The sequence below is a fragment of the Talpa occidentalis genome, unplaced genomic scaffold (assembly GCF_014898055.3).
Source record: "Talpa occidentalis isolate TD23 unplaced genomic scaffold, MPIMG_talOcc4v2.1 talOcc4.16, whole genome shotgun sequence".
In the NCBI taxonomy this organism is placed as follows: Eukaryota; Metazoa; Chordata; class Mammalia; order Eulipotyphla; family Talpidae; genus Talpa; species Talpa occidentalis.
In genome coordinates, this window is record NW_023601653.1 from 69,248,110 (window position 1) to 69,264,323 (window position 16,214).

Here is a 16,214-nt window from a genome sequence, read left to right on the forward strand (position 1 = left end):
AAAAAAAACTAGCAACAACAAATGTTGATGAGGATGTGGAGAAAAAGGAACTCTCCTGCACTGCTGGTGGGAGTGCAAACTGGTCCAACCACTATGGAGAGCTGTGTGGAGATTCCTCAACCTACTAAAGATGGAGCTTCCATATGATCCAGCAATTCCACTCCTAGGGATTTACCCAAAGGACACAGAAACATTCATTCAAAAGGGCACCTGCACCCCTATGTTTATAGCAGCACTATTTACAATAGCTAAACTATGGAAACAACCCAAATGCCCAAAACTAGATAACTGGATCAAGAAGAGGTGGTATATACACAATGGAATATTACTCAGCAATCAAAAAATATAAACTCATGCACATTTGTAGCAACATGGATGGAGCTGGAAGGGATCATGCTCAGCAAAATAAGCCAGAAAGAAAAAGAAAAATACTGGATGGTCTTGCCCATAGCTGGAATTTAGAAAACCTAAATAAGGGACCAGAAAAAAGACTAACCATAATAAAGAAAAAATCAAAATCAACAAGCAACTATAAACCAGAGATACACTAAGGGGGGGGGGCAGGGCAAAATAAAAGGGGTGCAATTGTATGGGGAATATAACCAAAATGAAAACGCATTCATTGTGCAAAAATGAAAAATGATGTAAGAATTATATAAAATAAAATATTTTTAAAAAGAGTACATGGGTTACATTTGGACAAATATTTGTATCTATATAACCCACTCTTCACTCATGAACCAGTTTTCCCACATGCCCTGCTCTGAGGGACCCAAGCACCCAGATCAGTACAGTTAGTGCCCGCCTCTCACCTGAGCAGATCACAGAGGCTGTGTTTCCAGGACCACAGTCAGGAGCGCCCAGGGCAGTCATGGGGCAGTTCCACAAGGAGGACTCAGCCCCTGAGCAGTGAAATCGGCCCCTCCAGACCTGGTCAGCTCCTTCTCTAGAGTGTGCTCCTTCGGGGGTGGACAGGGCCACTCCACAGCCAAGCTGCCGACACACAACGTGGGCATTGGCCAGACTCCAGAGGGAGGCACAGAGTGTTCTCCAGCGTCCAGAAACACTCATCTCCACCTGTCCCTCACACTGAGAGCTGCCGTTGTTCATGAGCTGTACTTCTGTGTATGCTGGAAGGAGAAGACAAGGCTTCAGCCAAAGCTTATGTGTTTCTTACCCCAACATAGAAGGCAGGGAGGGTGAATCTCACCTGAGCAGATGACATGAACAGCCCTATGGTGGTGGCAGGTGCCTCCAGGACAGGGCACCCTGGGGCACAGCTGGAGCAGAGGCTCCTGCCCATCACACCAGAACTCCTCAGCAAAGACCCATCCACCTGACTCTCTGAAGGGCACGCCCCTCAGCACAGACACAGCCTTGCCGCACCCCAGCTCTGCACAGATGACGTGGGCAGTGGGGGATGTGAAGTTCCCATCAGACACTGGAGTCCAGTCTCCTCTGGAATGCACTTCCACTTGCCCTGAGCAGGGCTCATCCCCTCCAGCCAGACGCACAGGAAATCCTAGAGAAAAGAAAAGTGAGTGTTCACAACCCCATAGTTCCACCACCAAATCACCCATGCAACATCACATAGACCCTTCTCTTCCCTCCCCTGTTTTTACCCTCTTACCCCCTCTCCTGCTGTGGCCTCAGATCTATGGTCAGTTTTCAAGTTTCCTCATTTCTGTGACCCTTTTTACAGTTTTTCTGTATCCCATATGTAAGTGAAGCCATCAAATATGCATCTTTTTCCCTCTGAATTATTTCCCTTAGCCCGAATCCCTTCCAGCTCCATCCATGCTGCAGTAAACAGCATGAGTTTCATAGGAACATTTTACTATGTGGGCAAGACTGGTATTATTAGTGAGAAGTAGCATTTTAATATTCTAATAATTCCAACAATGTTCATCCAAGGTAAATAGAATTTTTTCACTACATAAAAACACCCAATACTTTGGCGACATTTGTGTATTTATTGGAATGTATATGCAGTTTCCACACAACTGAGGTCCAGGGAAGAAACTGGCTGACCTGGACCTCCTCCCTCAGCTCCTGACAGGCCCCCCTGAAGAGAGTGAGTGAAATGTCAGGTTGAAGACTGGGCTCTCACTGACAGCTCCTGTCCAGCTCCTTGTCCATTTACTGGATATCATTGCCACTGATCTGACCTTTAAAAGAAAGGTCAGGATAAGGTTCTAAAATCTCCCTAAGTAGGTGAAATGGCGGAGGGGGGGGTGGGGAAAGACATTTTTTTTTTTGTTTGTTTGTTTTTCATTATGTTTTTATTTTTTTATAGAGGTCTTTTTTTAATGTTTTATTTTATATAATTCTTACATCATTTTTCATTTTTGCATGATGTAAGAATTATATAAAATAAAACATTAAAAAAAAAGGCTAGAAGGGATCATGCTCAGCGAAATAAGTCAGAAAGAAAAAGAGAAATACCGGATGGTCTCACTAACAGCAGGAATTTAGAAAACCTAAATAAGAGACCAGGAAAAAGACTAATCAATACAAGGTAAAAATCAAAATCAACAAGCAACTATAAACCAGAGACACACTGTGGGAAAGGGGAATGGCGGGGGGAGGCAGGGAGAGGAAGGATTAAGGTCAAAATAAGGGGGGGTGCAATTGTATGGGGAATATAGCCAAAATGACAATGCATACATTGTGCAAAAATGAAAAAAGACAATTTTACCAAGGGCCAGTGAGGCTGGAATTAATCCATTTAACCTAACACCACACAATCCCAAAGAACCAAATAAGGAAAACTGAAGATAACAAAGCCCCATTATTTGCAATGTGTGCTGTGGAGAACGGGGCTCACATCTGGGTCATAAATTTTAAGAGATGCAGACACACTTAGTACCTCAATCAGAAGGATCAGAGGCACCCAGACCCACACCCAAAAATATATGGCACTTTTATTGATAAATATCAATGTGTTTACAAAAGAGACATTAACTGAAACAAAGATAAACCCCACTCATTGGGAAAAAAATCTTTGCACTCCATATAACTAATAAGGGACTGATCACAAAGATATACAAAGACTCACACAACTCAACAAAAACAAAGTAAACAATCCAGACAGGAAATAGGCAGAAGAACTTAAAAGACACTTCTCCTGGAAATGCAAATGGCCAACAGGCATATGAAAAAATGTTCAACATCCCTTATAATCAGGGAAATGCAAATCAAAACCACAATGAGATATCCCCTTACACCAGTATGAATGGCACATATCCAAAAAATTAGCAACAACAAATGTTGGCAAGGATGTGGTGAAAAAGGAACTCTTCTATATTGCTGGTAGGAGTGAAAACTGGTCCAACCACTATGGATTGCTGTATAGAGGTTCCTCAATCTGCTAAAATTGGAGCTACCATATGACCCGGTAATTCCACTACTAGGGATCTACCCAAAGGACACAAAACATTATCAAAAAGAGCACCTGTACCCCTATGTTTATTGCAGCACTATTTACAATAGGTTAAACCTGAGAACAACCCAAATGCACAAAAATGAATGACTGGATCAAGAAGATGTGCTATATATATACGATGGAATACTATTCAGCAATCAAAAAGAGATAAATTAATGCCATTTGCAGCAACATGGATGAGCTAGAAGGAATTATGCTCAGTGATATGTAAGTCAGAAGGAAAAAGAAAAATATAGTATGGTCTCACTTATCGGAGGAATATAGTGGAACGAAGTAAGACATTAGGGGAAAAATTAATAACAATACAAAACACAAAAAAAACAAACAAAAACAAACAGACAATTATAAACCAGACACATCCTGCACAGGAGTGGGAAGGAACATGGGGAGTGAGGAGTACAGGGGACTGAGGTGATGGTGCACAGGTGAATTGGTGGAGAAAATTCTATGGAGATTACACCTGAGTGGTGTGGGGAAGCAAACATTGTTTAAAAATGAACAATGATGTAAAATATACATAAATAAATAATTTTTTTAAATATCAATGTCTTTAAAGACATGTAAATAATACTGGAGATGCACAAGCACTTTCTCCTTATTTTAGCCCAGAGAAGCAGAACCCGGGATGTTCTGTCAGAGAGTGACTAGTTCAGGATTATTGAGTTGGTGATGTACCTGCTTTTGTGAATGTTTCACACTCCTGACAGCAGCTCCATGTCCCAGGTTCCTGCACAACAGCTCATCTTCCTTCAAGCCCAGTGTTAAGTATATGCCTGGTCCTCTTCCCTTGGTACTACACCGCTACTCTTGTCTCATAGGGGTGACCCCACTTTCCAATGCAGCCCATGTGAAAGAGAGACATCACCTCAGTCATAGGTGGGATCTCAGATCCAACCTGGGGAATCTATTCTCTATGTACAAATCTGAGTTGGGAGAGCCCCAATTTTTCACACCTCAGCTTCAGCTTAGGGTTGTTTTGGTCAGAGGACATTCCCCTCTCATTATTAAGGCCTTGGGTTTTGGTTTTCTCTAGAGAAGCGAGACAGCAAGTATGACCTGATTGGTTGTCACCACCTTTCTTTCCTTATTTCTTCCCCTCTGACCAAGATGTCTCCTCTGTCCTCCCTGCAGCTATGACTCATCTGCTTCAAAACCAACTCTCAAGGCTTCTGACCAGCAGCCTCGCCTGCCTCTGATCCTTCCAGGTACTCATCCATCCCTCCAAGCTCTCACACTTCTGTGGGAACAGAGCACTGGGTGCCTGAGATGTGGGAAATGTCTCCCCTGGATGTGGCATTTGGCCACCAGGGAGCCACAAAGATGAGGTATCTTCTTTGAACACAAATTCATCCTCCACCTTGGGACAATGGGCTGCCCCTCACCTTGAAAGCCAGAGGTGGTCATGGTGACCTTCCCTTCAAGGGTAGAAAGGGCAAGGAGAGTGAGTCATGGGGAGTCCAGAAATGGGCCAAGATTGAGCCTCTGATTGGGAAATGAAATGGAGACAGGGCAGCTTCAGAGGAGGCATCTCCAAGTCAGCACAGGTTTGCTACCTGGGTGGAGAGGCCATATTGAGATGCCCCTTCATACTGTTTGATTCAAAATACAATTGTCATTTTAGAGTTTGCCAATTTCTACGAACTGTTCTAAGTGATGGGAATGTGAATTATAATAAATCAATGTATTTCTTCAGGAGGTTACTTCTAGTAGAGGAAAAATAACCAGTAGACAGTTCTAAGACTTTTGAAAAGATTAGGAGACACCTTGACAACTAAATGCAAAGAGAACTGGTGCTTCCGAAGGCAATTTATTTATATGAATCAACCCCACCTCAGGCAAAATGAAAGTTGTGGTCAGATATGTCCTTGTCTGTCTTCATGCTGTAAAGACACCCCATGTCCTCAGGCACAGATGGCATCTCCACATACCCCTGCATCCTCATGCTGCTCAAGGAACCCCTTATGTCTCAGCACCCAGCATTCCCCTCCCTCCTAGCTACTTTAAATTTCTTCCTACTCCTTTGAAAATTGTGTTTGTCCCATCAATATATTCTTCTCAAATACCCAAATGCCATTCATTTTGAGGCCATTGAACAAAATAAATCTATGTAATTTCTTTCCAAAAAAACACACAGACTAACATTTTATTTCCTCCACTATTGACTTGTCAGTGCATGGCTACTTAACCTCCAAATTTGAGTTTACGCAAGTGTTTTGAAAGAAAATAGAGTGTATTCTCCAGTAGCAATGAGTGAGAATCTATGACCCAAATTATTTCATCTATAGCTTTTTGGTTTTACTGGCAAACAAACAATGAATATTTATGCTTAATTTTAGAAAGGAGACATGAAATTTGGCACAAATCCACACAATTCTCTGATTTATTCAGTGATAACCCCTGGATCTCTGCTCTTACTAACCTAGTTTAAAACCGATCTCTCACTATCCATTCAGAAGCAATTAACTGGGAAAGTGAATCCTCATTCTGTTCCTCCCACTAATAGTCTCACTGAACAAAAGGAGTTACTGTGGAGATTTACATAAGTTTATTCTTACAAAAAGTAAATTATAAAAGAATCGTGAAGATTGGTTTTAATCAGGATGATAATAGATTAAGTTGTTTTGTCAGGTAAAACCAATACAGAAGGAAGGATGAGCAGTTTCTTTAGGAGTAAAGACATTCATCGTTCACAGTAGCTTTGTGCCCTCAGGACTATGGAGAGATGGGATGTGTCTCAGAACTCTCTGGCCCATCTAACCCTGCTGTCCCAACAGACACCAGCCTCCTAGGTACTTTCCATTCCTTCAGCCCCTGAAAATGCACCACCATACCTGAGCAGATGACTCCTGCATCGAAGATATGAAAACAGTAGTTGTCTCCCCAGTGCCTGGACGGGCACTTCCACACGTGGGACTCATTTCCTGTGCACTGCAGCTCGTTCGGCCAGATGGGCCCTGATCCCTCCCCGAAGTCAGCATAGTCCGTGGCGTTGAGGGCCTCCCCACAGCCCAGCTGTCTGCACACCACGTGGGCATCAGGCAGGTCCCAGCCGATACCACAGATGGTGCCCCAGGAGCCCTGATGAAGGATCTCCACTCTGCCGGCACAGCGATGGCCTCCGTCCACCAGGCGGAGCTGTGTGCTGTCTGCGGAGGGAGTCAGATCAAGGGGGTGCATCTAATCAGGAAGAGGAAGGCTGCCCTGGTCCTGGGGGGCCCCTTGGCCAGAGCAAATGGCAGTGCGCCCTTTGAGGCTGCAGAGCCTGCTGGTGGAGACACAGTGCTGGCACTTGGGCAGCACCTGGTTTCCACAGCAACAAGCAAAACAGTGGAGTTGAAAATAGGAAAGAACAGGAGAAATGTGGCTGAAAACAACTAGTGAGCAGTCTGAGAGAGCAGGTGTGACCAGGTCCTGTCAGAGTAACCCTGATGTAGAGTCTACACGGCATCTGACAAGATGTCCCGAGATGTCAGAATCTCTGCCCTAAGCAGTTAAATGAGTGCAGAGTGGCTGTAGAGGGCTTGTAGCTGGTGGATTCCTTATAAATTACATCCATTTCCATGCTATTGAATAAAGGGAACTGTTGGAGCTTATCAGAAACCTCTGGAGGCAGCCAGGAGACCCATTCTAGTCAGAGCTGTTCTTGCTATTGTAATTCACAGCTGAAAAATGAAAGGACCATGAAACAGGACAAGATTTACCCAGAATATTTCATTTATGATTCTAGGCTCCAGAATGAACTCCTTGAGTAGATGGGGCCATCTGACACAGGAGATGATGTCAGATGAGACTAACTTGGCCAGAGACACTGGGCATCACACATCTGCTTTATCCCTGAAACAGTATAATCTCTACTTGAACTTCATGTCAGGAATTGCCATTATTCAAAATTTGGAGTTATTCAGTGTTTAGGAGAAAATATAATGTATCTCTAACCCCACCACGGATAGAATCAGGTTATATTCCTGAGCTGAAAACACTCAAACAGATTGACTTTTCAGTCAAATACAATTGCTGTATTGTTATTTTCTCCTTTGTATATACAAAAAAAAATTGCACTATAAGTTCAATAATGTGTCATTATTCCAATTTAAGTAAGGATGAAATAGAGAATAAAACCTAGAACTTCTAAAAATAAAATTAAAAAATATAACAAAAAATGGGGAAGTTGTAGGTTTTATTCTCCATTCCATGACTGACTTAAAGTAAGCACTGGCGCACAAGTGTGATATAGGTATTCTTGAGGGCCATGCCCATATAGCAGTTTCTCTTGCAAATATTTGCCCAGTGTACATGTTGTACTGGGCAGGAGGCCAAGAGCTATGTCAAAACTCTGGGAAAGCAAAGTTCCTTTATTCTCTTGGTGCTCAGCTACCAAAATATCCAGGCTCTCAGCTGAATTCTGAGTTCCCAGAATGCCCTTGCCACAGGCACAGGGACAAGCAGAGGTAGACTGATGTCACCCAAACTGCCAGCGAGGCTTGTTCCCACTCAATCTGGGTTACAGTTAGATATCTGGGTACTCAGCAGCCCCAGCCCCACCTGCCTAGCTGAACAGAAGATGATGCTTCTAGGTGTCAGAAAAGATACTGGAGTTTCTTATTTTTTCATACATAATTTTTAATATTAAATATGAAGTGACATGGCATGGAGAAAGAAGGGCTCACATGACATAGTGAAAAGGAAAGCATTATAAGAGAAGTTAGAAATACACATAGCAGATGAGAGCTTTAACTGATTCACGAATTTAGTAAAAAAAAAAAAAAAAAGGAGGGGGAGACAAGAACAGTTAAAAATTAAAAGAACTTAACATAGAATTGTAAATATATTAAAGATATCAAAGTAACAGTTGCCAACTGAAGAGGAGGACAGAGACAGAACAGTGAAGTAATATTTGAAGAGATAATGGTTGAGAATTTTTAAAAAATGGATGAAAGCTGTAACCCACATTTTCAAGAAGTTCAGTGAATATCAAGGAAGATATGAAAATTCCAACACCTTGTAAATCTGATAAAAATCATAGCAAAAGAGGAATATTGTTGTTTAATTAAAAAAAAAAGGCCTAAAAAAGAAGAGAAAGGGCGTGTAGAGCCGGTGAGTCAATTAAGAGTGAATGGTACATATTAACAATATCAGCACTTGTTTAAAGTAAATGGATCAGGTACTCAATTAAAAGCAAATCAAGATAAAACAACAAAATTCAAGTAAATGTTACCTGTCTAATATACAAGGGCAAAGAAATTTGAAAATAAAATGATGGAAAATATATATATACTATGGAAACATTGTCAAAACACACATTGGATGAGTATCCTTTAGACCAATGAAAAACAGTAGGTGACTGGGAAGATAAATCCAAAATATTTCTGTGTCTCTGTGCTATGAGACAAGCCTCTTTAAAGCAGGGACTTCACATTCAGAAAGGATGACAGGGAGCGGCAGGTCCTGACTGCATGTGCCGAGCTCAGGGAAGAGCCAGCACTCTTTGGCACCTGATACCAGGGCTGCAGTTAAACAAGGAGATGGGGCAATTCGTATGAACTGATGCCTTAATATATGAGCCTGTGCTTGAGTCATATGCTCTTATGAGATGTTGTCTCTGAGGAGAAATCATGCTTGTCAGAGCGACATGTGGTTTCTTCTTGGTAAAATGTATTCATTGCTCTCACAGCAAGAGAGGCCACAATGGAATCAGCACCAATTGTGTATTTCATTTTCAGAATGCACTTCTACCCCTAATAACCTGCAAAATTTGCAAGGGACAGCTGTCCTCACAAAGGGTCATATCCCTAGAATGGAAGATTCAAGAAATGTAAGTGAGGAGCAGACTCCTATTGAGAGGAGAATTTCCTGAAGAAGAGAGAGAGAGAGATGGAGACTTCTGAGCAGAGAGAGTTGAAATCAGGAGTAAAGAGGGAATAGGGAAGGTGGGGAGAGGGAGGAGCATCTAGAGCAGCCAGGCCCAAGGCCCACATCTGAGAGACTGGCTGACCAGGATGTGCCAGATCATTGTCACATCAGGGCTCAACCCTGATATCTTGGACTCTGCTGGACAGGGCCCAGGGGAGAACAGATGCCATGCAGGGCTTGGCAGCACTGCCAGGGAAAATCCACCTAAGGACATTCACAAGCACAGGCCTCTTCCTCAACAGCAGACCATTAGGATGTCACAGACATGATTGGGACCACACTTGGGCAAAGAACACTGACCAAGATGGGATATCCTGGTCTCACAGGCCACAGCCCTCTGACTGCAGTGCTCATCTCAGTCCACCTAGAGGTACCTATATTTGGAAACAATTTTCGCTGTCCCATGGGGTGGAGGACCATGGAGCCAACAGGTAGGAAGGGAAACACCACAGGCAGGGAGACAGAGTCATGCCAGCACCCAGTGCTGGGGAAATGGCAGTAAAGCAGAAAAACGTTTGAGTTGTGGGTTTGTGGGGAAGAAAAAAGCAACTCGAATTTAGGCTTAGATTGCAGGTGCATGGTTATCTGGAGGTGTAATTAAAGTTTCTATTGGGAGGGTTTTCTTTAAAGGCATCCATATCTGCCCTCATCATAGACACCAAAACACATATCACCACCACCACCACTTCCACCACAATCCAGCCATCTGACTAGAGTGTGATTCTATGTACTCCTTTCTAGAAAGTTAATTCCACAGGCAGACATGCTCTGCCCACACATTTACCTTTCACATGCACTTTGAACTTCCCTTTTCACCTCTCTGTGTCTCTTGCTCTCGCTCCCATCCTTAGGCAAAAGGAGCAGAAACCAAGAATCATGTTGGGGAGACACAGTACTGACTGCAGGCAGGAATCTCAAAGATGCAGCCTCAGGAAGTCACTCTCATAATCCATTACAGGAAGACTGGGAAGTCATCAGACATTTTCTTTATTTTAGATGTTATTGGGGAGGACTGAACACAGATTCTGGTGAATCTGACAACAAGCTTTGAATATGGGCAACATCTCACAGCTGAACTTGAAAAGCAGAGCCCCGAAGAAAAAAAAAGAACATTTGCCATCACTAAAGATAACAGTGGGACAAAACCAAGTGGTCAACAGAGAGGAGTTGCCTTTGCAATCCCAGGACTCACCCCTAGAGCCTGAAAACTGATCCAATGTCTCTGCTGATCTTAGGGAGGGAGGCTCTGCTTACCTTGGGCGCTCGCTAGGACAGCAGAGAGAACAGCAAGTCCTGGGAGAAAGACGTGTCCATTCATGGTAGTTCTGAGCCTCATGTTATCAGGAAACTGCCTCAGTGTTCCCAAATATACAAAGAAGCCCTCAGTCCTTACTGGGGGCTCCCACTCCCAGGAGGGGCTTATATAGTCCCACCCCTTGTCTTTGTCATCTTCCGGGAGCCAATAGAAACCCTGTTGAACATTATCCCTGCATCAAACACTCCATAAATGGAAACTTTCTGAGGTTCAAACCCCAGTTAGATGCTCTATCTTAACTGTCTCCTTATAAGAGAGAAGAGTTTTCTGACATCAGGTGTCATCTGGCCCCAGAGCGGACACAGAAAAAATAAATTAAAGAAACATGTGTGACTCTTTCCTCGAGCCCATGGATCAGGTAAAGAAGACTTCTTGAGGTCAAAAAACCACTTATTTGGACCCTGTTGTTTCAATCAACTAAATGATAGAAATGGAGAAGATAACATGGTCAATTAGACCGTCCAATAGAGGTGGGGCTCAATAAATATTTGTTGAGTATAAAAAAAAAGAAGACTTTTTGTTAATGCAGCCTATATCTCCTGCGTCAATTGACCAACATTTTCTGGCTCTAATGAAACAAGAAGCATCCAACAGTAAGAACAAAAAGCCAGGTGGTTAGAAAACTGGGATTAGAATGCTAAATTCTAGGGGAAAAAAGAACTGAGATTGGCATTAAAGGAACATGGTCATTAGCCTCATGGGTGAAACTCCACTTTTTCCACTTCATCCCCATTTCACACTGTGGCAATCTGCACCCGGCAGTCTATATTGGTTAGTAAGGGGGTGCCCTTCTGTTCCAACATCCTCATTGTCAACATTTCAGTCCCTCTGCCTCCCCTTCGTCTTTTCATTCTCATATGAGCCTCTTAGTCAACTTTGTTATTCTCTCTGGCCTCCTTGAGGCCAAATAAGATGGTGTCATTGAAGTGCTTGGAAATGGAATCCATTCCACACAAATTGTTTTAGCTCACCCTTGCTGTCAACAAAACAGAGTTCATTATTTTCTCATGTAACAACTATTTTCATTAAAATATAAATGACAAGAGTCATTGTGTCTATTGAATGTGTATGTATGATACATTTGTATATGTGTCATCTATGGATTAGTGCACACATGGGTTCACACATTCCTGTGTATCACACACACGTCTATGCATAGTTTGGAGTGTTTAATGCTTGCTCTTTTATTTTCATTCTATTTATAGTGTTTGTTCATAAGCCAAGTTCTTAATTTTAATAAATTAATAAATGCAGTGTATCACGTTTTTCTCTTACACTAATTATTTCTCATAGACTTTAAAGAGAATAGTTTACTGTAGATTGCTTCCTGTCTGCATGTGACTTAGGAGCAGCTGACCACCTTATTGAAAAGAAACTGAGGCGACTAGAAACTGGGCCTCCATCCCTGTGAGGAATAGTCCACTCAAACTACTCTCCTTCTGTGGTAGGAGAGTTCTGGGTAACAAGCTCCTCCTCCTTGGCCTACTCTGAATTATACTAGATTTTCCCTGAGTCCTGAGTGTTGGCAAAATCTCTGCTGAGGTTTTCAGTGTCTAGTGATAACACTGGTGGACAAATTTCTCGGGGTGAAAGAGGCTCAGCCCTGCTCTTTGCTTCTGTCTGAGAGTCTGACTCCAAAAGTCCTCACAGCCTTGGGAGCTCTGCAACACTTTCAGACACTCTTGGATTATACCACCTCTCTAAGATCATTCTCAGTGTTTGGCCTAAATAAGAAACACTGGCATTGTCAGAGACAGAGCTTTCCACACAGAAGGTGAACTCTAAAATTAGGATGCCATGACTGCCCCATTATAGCATTCATCTCAGGCCCTACCACTAGGTTATCATGTAGTTTAATTCCGTTTTCTGCTCTTCAATCCAACTAAGCCTCTCACCGCACTGCTACAGGAAACTAGACCCAGGTGCTGCCCCTGTGCACCCACAAGCTGATCCTACCAGCAGTCTCTGCTGCCTCAGACCAGGGCACTGACAGCTGCTCAGGTGAGGGGTCCCTAGCACCAGGCAAACCTTCTTCTGGATTAGATGCCCCCTTGACCTGACTCTCCCTCCTCACACAGCACACAGCTCCGCCTGGTGGACGGAGGCCATCCCTGTGCCGGCAGAGTGGAGATCCTTCACCAGGGTTCCTGGGGCACCACTTGTGATGATACTTGGGACCTGCCTGATGACCACACAGACAGCTGGATTGTGGAGAGGCCCTCAGTGCCACGGTCTCTGCTCACTTCAGGGAGGGATCAAGGTTTATCTGGCTGAATGAGGTAAGTTTCCTGTGGGCCTGGGACTCCCTGGAGGCAGAGTGATTTAAGCAGGAAGACTGCAAAACACTGTCTTAAAAAAATAACATCTGGTAAGCATAATCTGACTATTTTAGTTATCTCACTTTGAAGTTTTAATCAGGAAATATTGAGATTCAGACATTTTGCTGGCTTATGCAATAAAAATGAAATATTTGGCCTAGAAAAAGACCTCTAGAACATGGAATATATGGCTCCTCTATTTAGAAACCATCAGACTTTCAGGTGAACAGGTATTTAGCTCTTACTTAACTACACTTTACTGTGATTTTAACTGATCACCTCACATACCCTGAGATCCCTCAGCTCAGAAGCCTTATGCCCAGGCAAGGGTTATGATGATGCTGAAGACGTGCCAATGCCTGAGGCTCCTTCTGCATCTGGGATGAGTGAGGGGGAGGTTCCCCTATAGGAGGAGAATGTGATGAGAGTCAGTCACTCAGACAGGTGAGTGAGATAGTTGATCTGTGATTCTTCACCTCTGCCCTGAGTAGGATGATTTTGGCATCATAAGTATATCTGAAATATGTGTTCTTAAAGATTTGTAGATGAATTGAGTATGTTTCCCAAATCACACAATGAAGTACTACTAGTAATATTTTTGTACTCTTTTGTATGTAAAATGTGGTTGGAAGATTTTTTTTTAACTACTGCAGCGTAAGAATTAATAGGACATTTGGGGGATGTGATATGGACTATGAACATATTTTAGCACTAATATGAGTAAGTCATTATGTGGTGGCTTTAAAAATAAAGCCCTTATGTTGGACTAAAAACTCAGAATTTGTGGAAGCAGCAAGCTGTTCTACTCCAGACATTTCAGTGGGCAGAGAAGACGCTCATTCTCAGGGAAGAAGCTTTTGTGACTATGGAACTGGGGACTGTGGAGAACAGAAGCTCATATGGTGTCTGTGGACTTTTGGGAACACACATCAAGGCCATCACCAGCAAAGTTAGACTCTCAGGAGGAGCTGAGCTTCCTTCTGGATCTGCTCTCCTATCTCCTTCTGTGCAAATTCAGACATGGCCGTTGGGAAAGGAAAAATTCTCACCTTCCTTTTTATGATTCTCCCTGTTCTTGGGTCATGTCCTTGCTGAATTGGTGAACCAGGACACAGGTCTTCATAGAACACCTCTGTGTGGCCACAGATCTCTGATGATTCAGAAACCACATTCACTGGGTGCTGAGAGGTTTTCCTGATATGTCCCTTGTTGTAACTAATTTGACATAGCCTGAACCCCCTGAGCGTTACTAGGCCTTCAGGGATGTTTTCTCATCACCATTCATTGGTCCCTCTCCTCCCTGAGCTACTGTCCTGGCCCCTTGTCACAGTTTTAATAAAATATCGCTTCACCACGTTAGACTCTTCTCTGCAGGTCACTAGTGGAGCCATTGATCCTGAGAAAGGGAGAGGCAGTTCCCAGCATCTCCCTGGGGAGAAAGGGGGCCCTGCACATGACGATGTTGAAAGATCATCCCCGGAGCATCCCCAGTACTTTTACCACAATGTTCTTTAAAACTGAGATGAGGCTACAGATGTTCTAAATGCCTGTATTCTAATAGAGCAGTAATGGCCTGTATTTGTTTATAAAAATTGCTCAACATTAAACATTCTGTATAAAGTACTTTTGATGTTGCTATTTTAGTAAGTTTCACCCTAATTGCTCTTACATTATTGGTCCTCAAACACACTTTTCTTCAGGAAATAAGTGAGTGACCTCACTGTTTCCTCACCTCCTCACAGGCCACTCAAGGTGTACTTTGCCCAGATTCACAATGTTCCAGGTGTCACTCCCTTAGCAAGGAACTCTAACTTGATCCCTAACTCTGAAAGAACCTGACCTGTTTAGAGAAAACTGACAGACTCCATATGCTGGTCCCGAAAATGACACTAAATAATTAGTTAAGGAGGCTAAAGAGAGAAGCCGAGCTGCACGTGTGGGCAGCTCCATGGACTCAGCTTGGGGTTTTGTGACTCTAATGTAGCTAGTGTCTTCCAAATTTTGATTTAAGGTACTGCTTGTGGAGCATTTGAAAAAAATAACTGCACATGTAGATGGTGCATTTTGGAAAAGTTTTCCATTATGTCACGGACATTCTTGGTAGTACCTATCTTATTTCTCAAAGTAGTTATTTTATGCCGGGCGTGGTGGCGCGCGCCTGTAGTCCCAGCTACTCCGGAGGCAGAGGCAGGAGGATCGCTTGAGTCCAGGAGTTCTGGGCTGCAGTGCGCTATGCCGATCGGGTGTCCGCACTAAGTTCGGCATCAATATGGTGACCTCCCGGGAGCGGGGGACCACCAGGTTGCCTAAGGAGGGGTGAACCGGCCCAGGTCGGAAACGGAGCAGGTCAAAGTACTTATTTTACAAAGACCAAAAAACCTTGGTGAAATCTTCTGAAGTTAGAAGGCTGTAAATATTCTCCATACTGTTTTGCAGATGACTTATTACAAAATGTCATGTAGCGCATGATGAACCAGAAATGTTTCCAGACACAATGTAATTCCAGAAGAATTTTATTGCTTGACTTGTCTGCTGTCTCCCTCTAGCCAACCCTCCCCTGATCCCCCCAATTCTCTCTCTTGTTACAACTGAAGTAAATAGGTGTGGATGATTGGAAATGGAATAGGAAGAAATAAGCTACTTCAAAACGGTTTGTAATAGTGAAGTTTGATTACCATTGGGCTTAAATAAATGTACTCAGAGTAGGGAATAGAAGAGTTGTTCATGGAAAAAGAGTAGAAACCATGAGGATTTATGAACAACAGGATGTGCAATTTCATGGAGAAAGGGCAGATTGGGGATGTTGGAGAATAACAAGGGAAGAAAGGGCATTGTAGGGAGATTTTTGACATTGATATTCCATAAGCCTGTTGGCAAAATTAGAAAAGCTGCAACCATTTCCCTTCTGCCTACTCACCCCATTCACTGTGACTCTCATTTCTGGGTTTAGCAAAGGAGGTATGGATTTTTTGGAATATTCTGTAAAGTGTTTCCAAGTGTATATTACTGAGTAAATACTTAGTTCAGAGCTAGGTCTCAGGTTTCTATACTGTTCCAGAAAGTGTGACATTTTTTGCACAAAGGAAGCAAGACTGTAGGATGAGGGATGTGATACAAGGATATTTCAACTGAGATTTCGCTTAAGCGTGGGGTGTGATTGAAGACGGAATTTTCCAAGGTCACTGGAGTCAATGTATCTGCACTCTTAACAACACTTGACCTTGAT

At 43.0% G+C, this 16,214-nt stretch overlaps 1 protein-coding gene across 1 annotated transcript in view; it reads right to left on the bottom strand.

The window, feature by feature from the left end:
• Window positions 1–10,691, bottom strand: part of LOC119247043 (uncharacterized) — a 206,390-nt gene extending 195,699 nt beyond the window's left edge. Inside the window, 4 exon segments of the mRNA XM_054696783.1 lie at window positions 813–1,130; window positions 1,211–1,522; window positions 6,277–6,591; window positions 10,610–10,691. Coding sequence (XP_054552758.1) covers window positions 813–1,130; window positions 1,211–1,522; window positions 6,277–6,591; window positions 10,610–10,691 — 1,027 coding nt within the window.
• Between the last annotated feature and the right edge of the window lie 5,523 nt (window positions 10,692–16,214).